We start from the raw sequence: 19,504 nt of genomic DNA on the forward strand, positions 1-19,504 counted from the left end.
TAAAGACTCCCATAGGCACAAAAATTTCCCTTGACAAAGGCACACATGTAAAACAGGCTCTCCACTAAATAAGGTACATATATCTCCCATAATTTTGAGGTGTTGGTTTTTGGGTTTAGTTGGGCCGCCCATGCTGGGCTAGCCTGATCAAGATGTTTTAACCAACATGTTCCAAGTTTTAATTTAGAAAGGGAGTAGTTATAAGATAGAAGAAACTACCGGGTAGTTTCCCCTCTCATTCCCTCTCTTATCTGCATACAATTAACATTTAAAAAAGAACCAAGAGAAAATAAAGAGAGGAACAAGAGGGTTGTGTTCTAAGCAAGAAATTAACCTTCTTCCATCCTATCTTTGCAAAAGCATTTGAACGGTGATTGGTGTGTTCTTTCCATTGTGATTGAACATTTGGCCTGTGTATTTTCGTTGGAAGAGATTATTCACGTGATTCAACCTCTAGATCCTGTAAAATTATTTTCTTTTGGTATTCCTTCAGGTAATTCTTGAAACCTAAAATTCTTTTATATAGATATACATCATTTCTCAGATTAACATTGGTATCAGAGCCTAGAAAGGTTGAATTCATTTTTTTTTAATATAAATTTGAGGTGTTTCAGTTTGATTGAAATACTCCGTTTTTTTTTTCAAAAAAACCCATGGGATTCCGTTCAATTTATCTGTGGTTCTCTGAAAAACAAATACGGAGAATTATGCTGCCTTGCGCGCTGACGCCTGCGTCAAGGCGGCAAGGCCAGCGCATCCCGCGAGACCTAGGCGCATGTGTCCCGCGCGGCCTGCGTCCCGCTCCCGGCGTAGCCCGCAGGGCTAGGCCGTCCTCACGTGTCCTGGATGGGCCGTCCTCATGTGTCCTGCGCGCTCGCTGTGCTCACGAGCGCGCTGCCCCGCGCGTCAAGGCGGGCGCGTCAGGAGCGGCCCAGGCGAGCCAAAGCGTCCAGCGCGGCCCGCGGCTGCGCGCTGGGCCCTGCGCGCGCATGACGCGCAGCGCCCGCATGCACGCTGCGCGGTGCATCGCAACCGTACGCGATTTTGCGCCTCAGCGAGCACGAACGTGGGAAGTCCGCATGAAGCCCAGCACATCTACGTAGCCCACAGCTACAAGTTTCCAAAAATTTTCTTATGTGCATAAATATTATTGTTACATGTTATAATATTAGTATATCATTCAACACATTTTTTTTAACAAAAAAAATGATGATGTTTTTTTTTTGTGGTACTGCTTCAGTTAAAAAAAAAAAAAAGCAAGGAAGGGAAGTATGGACGAAGGATAGAATATTATTTTTGAAGAATTCAGAAATTATAAGATGAATTCCAAATATACCATGCAAATGCACATAGGAAAATTGGACATATTAATAAGATCTCTTAGATGTTATGGCATCTTAGTCCCTGTTCGGGAACAAATTACTACTTTGCTTAATTCCTTGACAGCTGAATGGAAAACTGTTGCACTCGCTCTTTGGGAGAAATATAGAAAGGGAGAAGTTAAAAGATTGTTCCAAATCTTAGGTTTTTGCGGACGCGAAAGAGATCCTAAGGATCCATGGCTAGGTAGAGTGGGACAAAAGATTGTTCTAGACCAGTTGGTTTTCGACATTGGGAATAGATTATCATAACAAGAGCATAGAAGACTAAGTAGAAATTATGCTTTGAAATAATGCTTTGTCTGATTATAGAGAATGTCACCGAAAATTTGCTTATTAATCATTTTATGTTAAATAGTCACTTATGAAAGTGTCTATATATGAATTTAATCTCTTATGTATGTGACAAAGTATGAACTTGATTTGCAAATTATAAATGGCATGGACTGTATCTTTCAATAAGCATTTTTTCCTTAGCTATTATAATAATATGCTTTGATATATGATTGAGTGGGAGTTCTTAGGTTGGTAGAATTTTTGAGAAAGTTCTCACCTAGAACTTAAATTGTTGGAGCAAATAGTTCTAAATCAATGATGATTCAACATTTGAACATGAAAGATGATTGGGAATATAGCGAACTTTCGATTCCGTGTCTTATGTTAGATTATCATCGGTTTAGTTCGTATTTTTTGCTAAAACTATATATATATATAGTCTTAGAGGGATTAGATATGCTTTAACTAATGTAACAAAATGCGTCTGGGGCACAACGAGACATTTTTATATTAATTATTATATTTTTCTTTTGGGTAGTAGCTACTATGTTTTTTCCCTAACAGGTGCATAGTATTGAGCTCTCAAGTGCAAGTGTACTCGTGGGTCACACGGTTCATTTGCTGAGTATGAATCGCATAGAATTTGGATGAAAGTTGAAAGTTTTTTTTGGTCTTGGCAAGCCCATCATGTGCGAGTGGGAGATGTTGGTTTTTGGGTTTAGTTGGGCCGCCCATGCTGGGCTAGCCTGATCAAGATCTTTTAATCAACATGTTCAAAGTTTGAATTTAGAAAGGGAGTAGTTATAAGATAGAAGAAACTACCGGATAGTTTTCCCTCTCATTCCCTCTCTTATCTGCATACAATTAACATTTAAAAGAGAACCAAGAGAAAATAAAGAGAGGAACAAGAGGGTTGTGTTCTAAGCAATAAATTAACTTTCTTCCATCCTATCTTTGCAAAAGCATTTGAACGGTGATTGGTGTGTTCTTTCCATTGTGATTGAACATTTGGCCTGAGTATTTTCGTTGGAAGAGATTATTCACGTGATTCAACTTCTAGATCCTGAAAAATTATTTTCTTTTGGTATTCCTTCAGGTAATTCTTGAAACTTGAAGTTCTTTTATATAGATATACATCATTTCTCAGATTAACATGAGGTATATAGATTATTGGCACCAAAGCTCAACAGCACATTCCTTATTGGTTAGGACAAGAGCCATATATAATTCTGATCTTAAAAGATGCAAATCACATATTTTTATCACCTCAAATCACATAGAAACTATAAGAATTTTGAGAAACATGGAAGAATTTGAAAAATGAAGTATGCACTAGAAGAATATAATCTAAGTGTCACACCAATGATATAACACAATAAAGCATAGTCAAAGAAATGGAGAAGAAAGGTATATCATGAGCATCTACATATAACAACCCCTACAAAGAGAGCCTTTCATAGTATATTTAACAGATAGTATACAACCATATCTAACTAGTATTAGTGACCTCTTAATGTAACCTATCATCAAAATAGCTTTTAAACAAGGCTTGCTAAGGTCCATAATCATCTATGTATAATTCTAAACTGCTAGGGCGTTCAATACACATACCAAATCCTAGTGGTCTTACCTCTTCAACTGAGGTTCTTCTATGGATTGAAACCTTGGACATGCCCAAAACCTTCTGGACAAAGTGAGAACTTGATGTTCCAAAGACAATTGCACCAACCTCCACTTTCAATACAAGCCCGTAGTAGCCAAGTGGGGTCACCCTCCCTCTGTAGATTAGTCTATCAACACCACTACACCTAACTTTTTTTTATCATTGTGCTCAACTAGCTCTTCAGTGAGTCTTTTCTCTCCGTATTCTTCATGAAGGAATGGACAAGACTAATTTGAGATTTTTAAGAAAAATAAAAAAAGGCTATATCATACCAAGTAACATTCTGTGGTTTATGCACAAATTGTTCATTCCTAGTTCAACAACTTCTATGAATTACAAAAGAATAATGGTCTATATTCTTCTTTCATGCCATTAATGCTTCTAATATTTATTGCTCCTTCCTTTCCCATAATGTGCTAGTTTTTTTTTCCTTGTTTTTTTTTTTGTGGTACACTAACGTCTGTACCGTATTACACTAAACATGTCGTTAAACTAAAGAGGCAAAATCTGGAGGAATTTGAGTAGCATCCCAGTCTGTAGCTCGATTCCGCTCTCACAGTGGGTTACCAACCTTCCCTTGCCGTGCTAGTTACTATAGTTATAAGTATTCCTTTTTTTTTTGTGGATTACTATCTTTATAATTAAGTATTCAATTAACTTAAATCTCAGACTTTTCATGTTTTGTCTAATTATTTGATATGCAACTATGTATACATATATAAATTCTTAATAACAAAATTTCGAATCTTTACATGGAGTACAATCGTTTTCAACCATATGATTACATAAACTTAAATCTTGGCAGTATTTATCAATTACTTTATCCATTTTCTGGCACCCTTTCAAAGCGCTGAATTTGGCTTTTGATGAGGGTTTTTTTTTTTTTTTTACAGATATTTTATAGAATCATGGACACATCTAAAAAGATCAAAAGATAACAAATTTTAGAGCACTTTAGGCAGCTCTCTTTTATCAACCTAAAAATATCTCCAAAATAGTTAGACACATATAAAGCTACTCAGTTCGTAGGCTTATTAGCCTTTTGTATACATAATTGATTTGAAAAATTATATTGTCATGGCTCAAATATTTCAAAGTAGGAGGTGGCACCATCCATACCGCCGATGCACGTGGATCCGGCCTTTGGTGAGTTCGCTTTGAAATATCGGATGCTTATCCCGAGCCGAAACTTTCCGGCCCTCGCGCGCTTGCGACCTGGTGAGGTGGTGGAGGCGTGGAGCACGCGAGGAACTTTTCGGCCTTATCCATTACTACAAGACAAGATCTCTGACACGCTCGCAGGCCGTGGATCGCAGGACGAGTGGGAGTATCCAAGATGCCGGACGGCGCCACTCCCAGTCCTCCGACACGTCACGTGACTGCGTATCACAGCCTCTGATGCCGTGATCCCTAATCAGAGAAAGAAGAATCTATTTCCACCGTCACGGACGGCCATGATGGTCCCAACTTCAACTCTTCTCGAGTCTCACACCCCGATTTTATTTTTATTAGACTTTCCCTCTCGACCGAACGGAGCGCTTGTTCTCACTCGCTCCATCGCGAGAGAGATCGATCGAGTAGTAGAAAGGGGAAGTCGAAGAGCTGAGATCACGGTTATGGCGTCTTCAAACGTGGTCGGATTCGTGGGGCTGGACGAGCTGAGCTTGGAACTCGCTTCCTCGCTCATCCGATCGGGCTTCCGCGTTCAGGGATTCGAGGTTTCGATTCTTGCCTTTCGATCTTCTGGAGATCATTCCTTGAATCAAGGATAGCGATCTTGAATCGAAATCATTGTCTTTTTCTGCTATTTCTCGATGTTTTGAAGTGTTTTGGAGGATTAATCCATGAGGTTTGTGTCTCTTGGTTCATGGCCTTCCTGGCTGTAGGTGGTTGGGTCATCGGTGATCGACCGGTTCTTGGAGTTGGGTGGAGCCAAATGTGCCAGCCCCATGGAGGCAGCAAGAAGTGAGTCCTTTGCTCTGTTTTGTTACTAGTTGGTTAAATAAATTTAGATAGTTCGACTTTTAAAGCAAGCCTAGTGTGTCTATATATATATATATATATATATATATATATATATATATATAGAGCTATTACATACGTTTTGATAACTAAGAAAAATGGTTGCCAAAGAGGTGTTACTTTGATGTATAACCTCGCCTTTTGCATAGAAATTTTATCGATCAATGTGATTGCATGATGCCGTGATGTTGAGGGGCTGGGCTGGCTTGCAGGATCTGGTTTCTCTAAGACATAGCACTGGTTTGGGGTGACAAGTGTGTAAAAGCTCTACATAGGCCGGGCATGGTAGTATACGATGCTACATACTTCTCTCATGCCATTATATCTGTCTTCAAGAAGCATATATTACATGAGTTGGCACTTCTCAAGGCTTGTGTTGGGAAGAATATCTCGCTCTGAATTTGGATGGAAGCATTTCCACTGTATTTCTCACTAAAGATTATTCAAATGATGATGTCAGCGGCCTAGGTGTCCCGAGGGTCGCTAAGGTGTCCTGAGGCATGTCAGTTTCAAAGGCACTTACCCAAGTGCCCAGGCGACTGTCTGTAACAACATTATCATGTAACTTCTATTTAGTTCTTCTGAATTTTTAGATTACCCTGTATAAAACTCTAGATACTGACATAATGGACCAAAGAAACCTTGGGGGTTGAAAGTATCTTTATATTGTTTCTTTTTCTTGTAGCATTCATCTTTTAAAGAGCATCTAGGCTTCTTAAAAAACTTCTTGTGTGACAAAGAAAAAAAATCACTTATAAGTACCAGTTCCTCTATACATCGCCAAGGCACAAAACAAAAATAGCCCTTTAACACATATATTGAATTGCTATTTGCCTCAATTCTGATATGATGGATCTCTGCTGAATTGCTATTCATTGCTATTTGGCTCAATCTGCTACATTGGAATTATTTGGAACTAAAATAATGACCATCCTGACAGTTGATACCTCCTTTTCTAATAGAAAATAATAATAAATAACAGAAAATTTATAGCATTATTTACCCAAATCTTTGTTCAACAAACCAATTTTTATCTTTGCTACAAATATTTGAATTAAAGAAGGTTCTTAAGCTGAGTTATGCAAGTGTTAAACAATAATAACTATTTCCATTAGACAATGATCATTGTAATGAAATATGAAAATTTCCATTATTGATAAATAATAAAACAGAGCCCCTCCAAAATTGCTATAAGACCATTCTAACGTTCTGACAAGCATTTTTAGACCTTTTGTTGAAATCCTAGTTCCCTTCTCCAGTTACTGTTGCCATTGAAGCAAATATTCTATGTATAAAGAATATGACATAAAGTCTCCAATATATCAAAAAAAAATCATTTTTAATAGGCTGCCTCCTTGGTTTTAGAACAGCCCCGCAAACTAGTTTCCACAGCTTTGGATCCATCTCCTTGTCACTAATACATTGCCTGTGGAAACAAATGTAAGCAATAAACAATTTCAAGTCAGAGCCATCAAGGGACATGTGCAGTTTTCCATATATGCTCAAGGGCATGATGGGGGAAACAAAAGTCCAGGATGAAAGCGAAAGGGAACAATGCAAAGCAGATTCCCTTGTGGGTTTTAATATAACATTATCAGTAGTCTCTTCAAGATATTGTTTGCTGTATATAGGATCATAAGATCATACGTATTATTTTGATTCTTGTAGTTTCCAATCTAATCCACAATTGCCTTAACACAATTTTGATCAGAATATTTTAATTTAGTTTGTGTCATCTATCAAGTATGTGGCCAACATATTTACCTGTTATGGCAGAGCAGAATTAAGGTAACTTATTTTTCTAAAGCCTTCAACTATTTTCTCCCCCCTGAGCAATTGATTAATTTAAACTTTCAATTATTACTTTACTAATATGTGCCTAACATGCATCCTGTGTCATACCTAAGGACATAGTATTTGTACTAGTGAAAATTGATGGCACATTCATTGTCTTACTGATTGAATTTTAAACATATATTATGCCAAACGTCACTTAATATGTTGAATAAAATTTGATTTTGTAAGGGCTGGAAAACCAAGTTGTAGTATTTTCTGTGCTTAAATTGGTCTCCATTTTGCTTAAATCTAAAAATATTTTGTGTAGAACAAGCGCGAAGTAAGTGTCAACCCTGTAATGAAGGCAACCAAGTAATTAATTCCATTTTTCTGAAGTCCTTTCTGAGATGACGGCAGTCCATGCAGAAAGATCAAAATGAATAGAGTATATAGTATTTAATTGTCTTCGACCACTCAGTATTACTATATGGTCAGGCAGAATTATGAACATCATTATCTAATAATGCCAATGATTGTCCAAAGCTTGGATGAAATGGTGGAGTGCTGAGACCATGTTAACATCAATATGTGAAAATGAAGCTATGAAATGAATCCTTAAGGACATAGTTTGCTCTTCATTTTAGGAGTACATTTTTCTTAGTGCTTCTTCTGCTTCTTATTAGTATTATTATCTGGTGCATATTCTGTTTATGAATGTCAATTTACTGTTATATTGATTACCAGATCTGGATATTGTTTTATTTTAATTTTCTTTTGTACAGATGCTACAGCTATGATAATAGTGGCTTCTGCAGATGAAATGACTGAGGTTTTCTTTGGGAAGGAGGGTGTAGTAAGAGGTCTATCTATATCTATCTATCTATCTGTCTATCTATCTATTTATTCCACTTGTTTACTAAGCTATTTTCTATTTCTTTTTTTAATTATTTTTAGGATTGTGTATGGAAGCTGTTGTTATTCTTCAATCCACATTATCGCCAAGTCATATTCAGAAGCTAGAGAAGAATCTCTCAGGCATGCAGATTTTGTTTCTTAATATTCTTGTTGTTCTTATGTGCCAACTTTGATAGATCACGGTTGTTGATTTGTCATATATCTTGAATAAACAATGAGCAATTTTCTATGCACAACTCTTTCTGATATACATTTAGCCATGGGGTACGCAAGCATGTCTATGTATGCATTTATGGTAGTAGAGTTCTATATGCCTGTTCCATGTCTAATGAGGTTTAGGTATTTGTAGTATGCACCAATATTGTCGATATGGCAAGAGCATCATAGTTCAATAAGACTGTACAATATTCTTAGAAGATTAGTGTGAGCCTTGTTGGTTGTTTTATTGTGACCTAGAGGTCATGGGTTTGAAATATAGAAACAACTTCTCCACATGTGGAGGTAAGGTTGTGTACATCTGACCCTTCCCAAACTCTGCAATAGCAGGAGCCTCGTGCACCGGGCTGCCCTTAATAATGCTTACAAGATATGTACTGAAAACAGTTTGAGTAACTAATGCCTAATCAGCTAAATTCAATAGCATATTAATGAGGCAAATAAGAATAAATGAAGTAGATGCAAGTGTTGATTGCATAATCATAAGATTAGTTAACAACTTGGTCTCATCATTTATACAAAGTCGTACATATAATTCCTTTTCTACAACTTGACATCAATTTGTATTGTTGCCCACATCTTTTCCATTAAGTGCTTCACATACTTGCCATTGCTGTTTTATTGTTAGCCCTTCCAGTATATGAAATTACAAAAGACATGGAGAAGCTAAGCAACGTGAGATGGATTTTGTAGAGAAAAGATAAGGAAGAAAAATGAGTTGTGAATCATAAAGAAATAGAGGTTCCCTGCTACACTATTCACTTTTATTCTCAAGCTCTTTCTCTCAAGTTTTGGATCCCCTCTTATGGGTGCTCTATGTTGTTGTTTTGCATGATTCCCATCTTTGTATGCATATTTGGTGTTACTCAAGGTTTCTCGAACTTGCTCATTCTTTCTTCCCAACATTTGCTAGAATCTACTTTTGCTAGATATCTACTTTGATATCTTTTTAGTTTTTACTATTATCATCTCATGTATGATCACTACTGCCTGCACTTCAATCAAAACCAAAACCAAAATCATTGCCTAACATTCGATTTTGTCCTTTCTAAAGTTAAATCAACTGTTGAATCTTCAAACTTGAGAAAATGTTTTTAGGCTTCTCCTCATAAGAAATAAAAGTGATGAATTATCCTCTTTTTGTTAAATATTAAGGCATTATATCTCATTATGTTGCTAAGAGAGTGCTTCAGCCATTGGATAGAATTTTGGGTACTTGCTTGCTTGTGCCATGCTTCAAAGTTCAAACATTGCTTATCAGCTTGAAGCCTCTAAACTTGCCTAATTAGCCTTCTTTGTACTTGCTATTTTTTTTTGTGTCTGCATACACATGTAGAGAACCACTTTTTCCAGTTTGGGGGTATGCTCCTACGACTTGAACCAAATATTTGTGTTACATAATTGGCCACACTGTCCTCCCTACCTTGCTAAACTGCAGAATAAACCAAGTTTATTTATACAATTAATTATTTCTATTATCTCAATTTTGTAAATTAGAAACTTTCTTAAAATGAGAAGTGGAGATGAATGTGGAGTGAAAATTGAGAATTATGAAGTTCTGAAGAGTAATTATTTTCAGCATTTGGATCGTTTATTTATAAAGAAGGAGAAATTGAAGAGGATATTATGCATAGGATCAAGGAAGGAGGTATCATCCCAAATGGTCCAGTGTGGAATGTACTGAGCCATACTTGGGGTAGACCTATAGTTTCACCCCTCGGTTCGAGAAATCCGATGAGGGAGAGGGAGAGGGAGAATGAGAGAGAGGAAAAAAGAGAGAGGGAGGGAGGGAGAGAGAGGGAGAGGGGGCGGAGAGAGAGGCCGAGAGAGGAAGGGAAAGTGGACCCCCACATAAGAAATTGAAAAAAAAAATTAGGGGTGGAGTCCCTATTTCGTGTAGCTTGCCACTTGCGGAGGATGAAGGCTCAAGAGCCATCTCACCCCCCCTCTCCAACCTCTCTCCCCCTCCCTCTCCCTCTCTCCCTCCCTCCCTCTCTCTCTTTTCCTCTCTCTCCTCCCTCTCCCCCTCCCTCACCAGCTCTGCTTTGTCGGTATGGCTTAGATCGGATGACACAGTACCATACCGTACTATATTGCTAGGGAACTGATATAGGTTCCAGTATTGGCACAGCATACTTTGCATAGAATATGGTAGGTTGGATAAAATGGAGAAATACAATTGGGATATTATATGATCGTAGTATATTTGCCAAGTTAAAGGAAGAATTTATAGGAAAACCATACGATCAACCATGCTTTGTAGTATACAATATTGGGTGGTAAGAAAACAACATATGCAATAGATGAATGTGCCAAAATGAGAATGTTGAGATGGATATATGATAATATAAGAAAAGATAGAATGAAAAATGAAGTCATTTGCAAAAAAGGTTGAGGTAGCACCAATTGAGGACAAATTAAAAGAAGAACAACTTAGATGGTTTGGATATATACAATATAGACCGAGGGATGTACGAAAGAGAAGTAGAGGTAGACTAGAAATCATATGGGATGAAGTAACAAAGACGGACTTTATAGCTCAATATCTTTTAGAAAGTGTGGTTCTAAATAAAACGGAATGGAGAGAAAGGATGCATGTAGCTGACCCCAACTAGTTTGGGTTAAAGATTAGTTGAATTGACTTGAATTGAGTATCTCAAGTTTGTGTCTTCTCAAACTTTTGGTACACCAAAGTTGACTCTTGATCCTATTTAGTTCAATCCATATGTGTTGTCATCTTTTCTTGGCAAGAGACAAAGACTTCTAGCTTATTCTGAAATATTTCATCTTAAGGTTTGGTGTTGACAAAATGCTCTTGTAATGATCTTAGTTTTTTATTTTATGATTATTCTGCTCGTTATTTTATCTTGATGTAATAGTGACTCAATGTCTACTCTATGGTATGCTAAACGGATCGGAACCGGTCGGTTTAATTCATGCCGAACCGATGCCGGAACTAAATGGTTCTGTACCGGTATCGAACCGGTACCGGAACCGAATGGTTCTATACCTGTATCGGTGCGAACCGGCCCGGTTCGCACGGTACAAGCCGGTATCGGTGCGAACCAGGCCGGTTCGCACCGGCCCAAGCCTGGGCGAGGGGCCGCGTGCTGCATGGTTTTCCGCACTGGGAACCATGCCTGCGAGCTGGGAACCGTGCCCACACGCTGTTCCCCGGCCCGCGAGCAGCTCTCCACGCCCGCGTGGCCGCGCGGGACAGCTCGCTCGCGCAGGGCAGCGCGCCCGGGCGTTGCCCCGCGCGGGATATTTAATGCCACTCAGTGGCATTTAACTCGGACGCGCGCGCGTCCGCTCGGTTTTTTTTTATTTTTTTTTTCTTTTGGTCTTTGCCAGTACAGTACCATTCGGTACTGTATCGGTACCGATGCCCAGTGGTATGTTGGTACAATCGGTATGGTGAACCTTGGTCTACTCCGATCTTCAATATTTCATTCTCCTATTTTTCTTGCGATTCTCAACACCTCGTTTGTTTATTGCATAGTATCTTTTGTTTTCTTTAAACACTCTAACATGAATTTCTTTTCAATCAGTTTCATTCTTCTCCGTTTTTGTATATTTAGTACATTTCAGCTGTTGTCACTTAATTAGGTAACCATTATATCAAGGTTCGCCGTCTCGGTACCGGACTCTGTACCGGTGCCACACAAGCATAGTATCGGTACGGTATGAAATTTTTTTGGCGTATCGAGTGTCGTTATGCCATCCGTACCGGTACCAGTGCCAAACCGGTACAGTACAGTACGCCCCGTACTGTCCAATTCGAGCCGGTACGGCATACCATGCATCATATTGTTCCATCGTAACCCCTGATCATATTCTCCCTGCTGCTGTATGCTGCTACTTAACATAATCATCATTTTTTTTCATGTATTTGTGCTTATCTTGTTTGATGGGATAGTCAAAGTTGTATGAGTTTAACAATCTAATTCTATTCTTGACATCTGGATGTATGGTTGGAGATCAGGAAATTGGTTGTTGATGTTAGAGAGCAAGTTCAAATATGACAATAATATCTCATTATTATTATTGCCTGATTGGAGATTCAAAATAAATTGCTATGGATACCTATTCAAATGTATATATAAGAAGAGTTCACATATTCTTCTATTGATGTACTTCTTCCACAACATAATGTAATTATTAATCTCTTTTATTGTGCAGTTGAGGCAGGGAATCTGGTTCTTGTCGATGCACAAATTTTTCAAGGAGTTTCGGAGCCTCTGAAAGGAAAAAATATTGTGAGCTACGTGAATTGCAACACTTATCAAGGATCACTTATTGTTTTTCACTTTACAAATGCCATTTAGTGGCATTGCTGACACTTCTGGTTGCATCTCAGGTTGTCACATCAGGAAGCCAAATTGCAATGCGGAGGGCTCGACCTGTTCTGTCTGGTAGAATCACTTCCAGCATCAAAATCTTGCAGAATTTGTAGGCTGGAGAGTTACAATCTTCATGCTTTCCTCTTTTACTGTATCTTAGCTATGTATCTGACTATTGGATCATTTGAGCAGCTATCAGTGAAAAGGTTTTTTCATATGAAGGTGAAGTTAGTGTTGGAAGGTATTCCTCATTCTGAGCATCAGACTACGTATTCCTAATATATCGTTGGGCTGTATACATATATTTTCAGGCCAAACTTTTTGGTTTTCTTTTAGCTTTCATTGGGATGACCGATGACTATTTGCCTAGTTGGACCTGCATGGGTCATTTTTTCAAAAAAAAGGGACTATATGCCTAGTTGATAAATTATGGCGTCTTATTTTTACATTTAAATTTTTTGATCCATATCAAAATTTTCTTACTTTCTCCTTTGCTTGCAGAAAGATCCGGATGGTAAATGATCTGCTTGAGGGTATTCATCTTGTTGCTTTGGTGGAGGCAATATTTCTTGGTGTTCGAGCAGGAATTCATCCATCTATTCTCTATGACATAATCTCAAATGCTGCTGGAAGTTCTTGGTAACCAGATTTGCTGGTTATGTTTTTCTTTGAGACATATCCTATTTGACTTCTTTTTCTTTCAAAGAAAGTTAGAAAGAATGGCAAGAATCCAAATACATTTCTGTCTTTCCAAATACAAGCCTCTATGCTAAAATTTAATGAAATAGAAAGTATGCTTCTCCAATTTCTTCATTCAAAAGCAATACATATAAATTGCTTGAATAACTCCCACAAAATTAAGGAAATGTTTGAAAACAAATCCCATAGTTATGCCAGGGTTATGCTACTACTAATTTGAGAAAAAATACCTTATCCATTAATGCTGAATATGGTATCCAATCTTCCCATAATTGAATCACTACTTGGTCACTGCGCAGTTGGATTTTGGATTGAATCAATTTTGTCATTTGGAGCAGTCTTGGTGCTATCAGTTTTCATTGATCTGACTTGGTTGAACAATGCTAGAAATATTTTCATCACTAATCATTCTTTTGTCAACAAATCTAAGGGAGGAAATTTGCTCTTTTAATTTCCTTAATCGAATTTGTGGTACGCGCTTACTACAATACCTTCTACTTTGTATATGCATATTTAGGCTATGGGCCCCTATTAGTGATTATATCATTACATACTTCTCTTCTCCAATGTTATTACCAAAGTAGAGAAAGACCAGCACTAAGCATCTTGGATTACATTTCATTAGCTATTATCATGAATGCAAAGTAAAGGGTTGTATTCATTTTTGCTAAATGTGAACCCTTTTTTCCATCTCTGAAGTTTATTCTATAATGCTAACTTAAGGGATGGGATAGATTTGGTCATTTTAGGAGTTTGTCTGGGAATAGTTAATCTCAAGGTTTTAAATACCAGTGGGACGGCGGGGCGTCCCACAATTCTGAGTGTTGAGACAAGGCACTACCCACATGTCGCGACGGGATGAATCAGGAAATGGTCCGGGACAGAATGGGGGTGTTCTATTCCATGGAAAACCTAGGATAGGCCCATTGCATGATATTTAAAAACTTGATCAATCTCCTTGTCCCTTCTCCATATTCAGGATACTTTCTAACTTAATAGCATAAGTTCATAAACGATAGGGGAAATAATAGCTATTTGAGTGGCAAATTGTGAAGTCTTTATAGACTAAGAAACCCACATGGCACAAGATCATGTTATAAAAACATGGCAGAACTATAAAATTAGTTGATAGGCTAAGGATTCTTGGGATATTTTATCTGAGTTCATGAACTATATGCTTATGGGATGCTAGTGACATTACATGTATGCTGTATGGAAGAGGCTCGAGAGTCGATACCAAGATCCGGCGTACCGCCCGGTACGGGGCATATTGTATCGTCCAGCCCGGTACAGGGCATATTGTACCGTATGGAAGAAAACTGGTACGAAACATACCTTCAAGTTGGTACAAGCCTCGTACGTCTGTACTAAGGCGTATTGCTCCGTATCGAGATATATCAGTCCGTACCGAGGCGTACCGAAGTACATATCAGTCCGTACCGAGGCGTACCCAGATAAAAATTGAGAAAATAGGTAGGATAGTTATTTCGGTACAGAGGTATGCCGTACTGTACTATACCGAACCGAACCGATAAGGTACCGATATGATATCCGGTACCAAGATTGTGGACCTTGCTCGAGAGTTGAGACTGTTGAGCGCTTTTCATGTTTTACCTCTTTTTTTGGGCTATGAATCTTATTATTAATATTGTTGTCTACTTCTCTTTGAAGAACAACTTTGTAAAAACTTTATTGACTTAGTTGTGATTAAGAAAATATCTGGCAACCCTAGCATATGGAATGGAATATGACTATTTTTGGGATGTGCCTGTTATTGTTGAAGGAGAGAAATGTGATGATCTTCCTTAGCTGGGTCAGATCTTGGTCAATTTCATAAGATGAGGATATTTGGGGTCATTGACTTTATCTGGCCTGTTTCTGGGGTCTTCCGACATGTTGGATGGTAGCTAAAGTGCTTGAGTGGGGCTTTTTCCTCCTTCACTCCATCTTTATGACATACTCTGATGACTAATGGGCATTCTTCTTCTTAGGGCCAGCTGTGTTTAAGCACTGGACTTTGACTTCAGGGATCAAGCCTCTTTCATCTGTTGGCTGTGAAGCAGTTGTGTGATGCTGGTTTTTTGTATTTTTGTTAGGTTTCTAGGGCCTTCTTTTCCTCCCGCTTCCTTATATGCCCTTCTATTTGTTCCCTCCTTTTCTCTTTCTTTAGACTGACAGTGGACCATGTATTGGTCTTGCTCATTTCCATTTTACTGATTGTGTAATGAAATTGGGTAGTTCTGTTTTTGCCACCTTTTTGCTCTTGAAAGAGCAAAGTTTGGGGCATAAACAGTGTAAATTATCTAAATTAGAAGTCTTGGTGATCCTCTTCTCTAAAATTCTCTTCCAAAGTGATAATTATTATGCAAATCTATATTTTGAAAGGCCAATTTAAGGTTGCAATTGTAATTTTAAGTTATAAATGATTTTGGGTCTTCTTACTTTTTAACCAGATTTCTAGGCTTATTCCCCACACTTGCCAATAGTTGTTTGGCCAGAAATTGGACACTAATTAGGAGTTAATGATATCAGGTTGAGAATTTGTTGTAGAGCAGTCTCAAACATTCCTTGATTAATAAATAGGATTGCATCTTAATAGATGAAACTTGCTGCTTAAAGTTAGTCAAGGCTATAGTATCCCAAAATTCCTGCATTAAGTTTTAATTCAGCGAAGTAAGATGAGATAAACTAAAGCTCCGCTAAAGTCAGCAAGATGCACCAAGCTGATGTACCATTTTTGTAGTATTTGTTCTCTTTCTTTTGCTATGATGCTGATTATGCATTGTTCTTAAATTTTGCAATCACTTCAAAATGCCATGAGAGAAATGCCTTGTACTTGGCTCATGAAAGCTTGTCAAAATTTGATACAAATTTTCATTAATGTCAAATGAAGAAATATTGAGTTGATTCTCCCTTTATAATTTATATGTAGAATGTTGATAAACTTGATGCCTTCACCCACTTTGGATAGCCAATTTTTGCAATAATTTACTAAAAAAAGTTGGTTGGCACCTAACTTATCCCTAGAGAAACCTTGTAGTCAATGTCAACATGCTCGAGGCCATCCAAATAACTAGTTTTGTGCTGTTTCTATTTTCTCTTTATATATCTTCACTCACTAAGATTTTCAAACAATTTGGTCAGTTTGCTTGTGATATCATAAATGAATTGTATTTGTGTAGGATCTTTGTGGATACAGTTCCCAAATTGTTGAGTGGTGACCACTTATTGACAAAATCTTTGAGCACTCTAGTAAAAAATGTGGTAAGAATTCATTATCTAATTGTGTACCTTATATGGTTTGGGTAATTTGAAATATAATATTGTATTTAGTAATCACATTTCTTAATGCCCTAGATGATAGTCGGTGTTTTTTTTCTTGTTTCAAGACATTTGCCACTTATATGATGGTGTATATGTTTTTCCTTTCTTTCATATCACAAGATGCATGTTTATGCTGATTGAGAGTAACACAATACCATACTTATTTATGTTTCACATATCTTTGCCTTTCTACTATAAGGTACTCTATGTATTGGATTGGATCATATTGTGTTTTTAGTATGGTAAGCTTTTAGTTGATGTAAGATATAGTCTATTTATTTCTCAGACGGAGAGGTATGGACTATTTGATGGAAGTAATTCCTTAATCATGATTTTAAGTACTGATTAATATTGTGTGGTGTGGGCTGTATTCTACTGCCTCTAGAACCAATATGGTACAACGATGGTACAAAGGCTTGGCATGCCCTTGTATCATTACATGGAATGGGTGCTGTGCTGACTTCAATGGTGTAATATGTGTTGGTATGGGGTATACCATATCATATTGTATCAATATGTTACAAGTATGGCAGTTGATACCAAGGTATGCCGTATTGGAACCAATAGGCGTACTGGTCGCCTATCGGACCGGTACGGTACCGGTTCAAGGCGAATAGAGGGGCGTCGTGGAAGAAAAAAAAAGGTCTGCCGGTGCGCGCGCGCCCGCATTAGATGCCACAGAGTGGCTTAAATGCCACTTTGTGGCATTAAAGGCCCCACGCAGGAGTGCTGCTGGCGGATTCGTGCGCGGAAACCATGCGCAGGCATGGTTCCCAGTGCCGCGTGCGGTTCTTGTCACGCGCCCCTGCGGGCACGCTGCACAGCGCGGGGAACAGCGCGCTGCCCAGCGCAGGGAACTGCGCACGGGGGCGTTGCCCCGATGCGAACCGGTCCGGTTCGCACCGGGATAGTGGATTTATCCCTTAGTTCCAACCCCGAAAGGGCCGGAACCGTTTTCCACAGCCAAACTGGACTCGTCCGGTACAGGCTGAACCGACCCTACATACCATGCTTGCTGCCAAGACTTAAAACATTGGCCCTAACAAAGCCAGAAATTGATGTACTAGATCACAATGAGGTAATGTTGTTTGTTTTTTCTCTAGTATGCATATACAGGCATTATATTTAATTTACAGATAACAGGGCATAGAGACATTGTAGGAATCTCAGTCGGTTGCTTTGGGTAATCGAGAGAGAATGAGATTCTAGCATCTTGTTCCTTAAATTTACCATATTTATGGATATGGTTGGGAGATCTAATTCATACAACTACCAACCATGGATGATAACTATAAGATGGTGGAAACCTTTCTTAGATGTTGGAGTAGTGACTCCATACCAACATTCAGGTGTGTCATGACATTGACAGGCTGACCTGAGAACATATCTGATAAAACTGCGCTGTTAGAATAGACCACGTTCTTGATAATGTAATAGCCTTTTCATGTCTTGTGACTTGAGTGATCCATGTGGACTAGTATGAGTTGTTGTCACTATGATGGCCAAGCTATGTAGGTTCAAATAGAGTTTGTTTGGTGGCTGATTGGATGTACATGATTCGTATAGAGGATTGGCAGAAGCTAAATGAAGGAACAACTACTTATTTGGATGGTTAGCATGGATTAGACATTTAAATAAAGAGTTTTGATGAATTTATTTTTGTATAAAAATGAAACCATGATTAATATACATTTCATTTTGAAAAATGTTTCTTGGAGAAAGAGTTTCTTCATGTTTGATCAAAGCCAATAGCCCTTGGATGCACCATATGCACCGTTATGGGTTTAATAATATTACCATTTATCACAAGGACTGTGGGCTGTTATTATGTCAGTGCAAATGGTTGCATTGTCACATAGAGGGACTTACATCTCATGATCATTGCAATATTATTTTTTCATGTCTCTTCCAACTTAGTTATTAGGTTTCATGAGGTTTGATAAGTCTAGCTAAATTGATTACCTTTACACCTAATAACCCTTTGAGTCTTTGACTATAGCATCATTTCTAGTCTACCACTGTGGCCTGGCCCCACATGCTTAGTATGTATCCAACTTATGTGTCAATCTAGGGCATGGTTGAAAATGGTTAGCTAGAAGGAAGTTGTACACAATTGATGTGGGACTAAATACACTCTTGTAAGGTTCTAAATCCTAGTCGAAGTGTTCCTTCATCTTGAGTGTCGAGACAGGACGGGTCAGGAAATAGTTCCGGATGGGCAAGACATCCGTAATCCTGAATGTCATGTGAAATGTTTTGCACTAGGGAGATCTTGGGTACTTATAACAGGCCAAGAAGTCCAAATAATATCTTTTGGCTGACCTTTATGGGTGGGGCCTTGGGTTGTTAAAGACTATGTAAAGGAAGATACTCAAATTTATTTGAATTTTGAAAAGTCAAAACAGAGAAGAGGAAGACCTGGGGAAACTCAAATGGAAATTCTGGGAAGGCATTCTGATAGGTTGCTTTGGTTTAGGTTTTAGTCCTTGGGGAGAATGAAGGGCTTTAGCTTCACATTAGATTGATGGGAATCATGAGATAATGCTTGTTGATGGCAACCATATTAACAGTTTTCTCTTTGTTGATAGTATGTATATGTAATGGATTTATGAGTGCCTAAACATACCGGCTTGATAGTCTCACTCGCTTGTGTGTGCAGTCACATTATTATTTACGAAGCGCATTGTACTCCTTGCATGTCTATTACTAGACTTCTTTTCTAAAGAGATAAGGCTGTACACTGTGCATCTGTTATACATTTCCTTAGATGGGATCGGTAGCACTGATAACTAGTCAACTCATTATCCTGTTATGAGAGTTTGAGATATAATAGGGATGCTTATTGCATACATCCTTTATAAAGATGATTAAATGCCTATCTAAAAATGCAT

The 19,504-nt window shown here is 38.2% G+C and overlaps 1 protein-coding gene across 3 annotated transcripts in view; it reads left to right on the forward strand.

Annotated features, from left to right (window-relative positions):
* Positions 1–4,664: 4,664 nt before the first annotated feature.
* LOC103717358 overlaps positions 4,665–19,504 on the forward strand; it is a 75,850-nt gene continuing 61,010 nt past the window's right edge. Inside the window, exons 1-9 of one of the 3 annotated variants that reach the window (XR_005507715.1) lie at positions 4,665–5,036; positions 5,205–5,283; positions 7,899–7,976; positions 8,071–8,151; positions 12,430–12,506; positions 12,608–12,662; positions 12,783–12,831; positions 13,092–13,229; positions 16,472–16,553. Coding sequence is in view for 1 of the 3 variants with exons in the window: in XM_039117701.1 (XP_038973629.1) it covers positions 4,773–5,036; positions 5,205–5,283; positions 7,899–7,976; positions 8,071–8,151; positions 12,430–12,506; positions 12,608–12,662; positions 12,783–12,831; positions 13,092–13,229; positions 16,472–16,553 (903 nt within the window). In the remaining 2 variants the exon portion in view is untranslated. The remainder of the gene's footprint in view (positions 5,037–5,204; positions 5,284–7,898; positions 7,977–8,070; positions 8,152–12,429; positions 12,507–12,607; positions 12,663–12,782; positions 12,832–13,091; positions 13,230–16,471; positions 16,554–19,504) is intronic. The other 2 variants (XR_005507714.1, XM_039117701.1) reach the window with 2 other exon arrangements.

Source organism: Phoenix dactylifera, unplaced genomic scaffold (assembly GCF_009389715.1).
Source record: "Phoenix dactylifera cultivar Barhee BC4 unplaced genomic scaffold, palm_55x_up_171113_PBpolish2nd_filt_p 000261F, whole genome shotgun sequence".
In the NCBI taxonomy this organism is placed as follows: domain Eukaryota; kingdom Viridiplantae; phylum Streptophyta; class Magnoliopsida; order Arecales; family Arecaceae; genus Phoenix; species Phoenix dactylifera.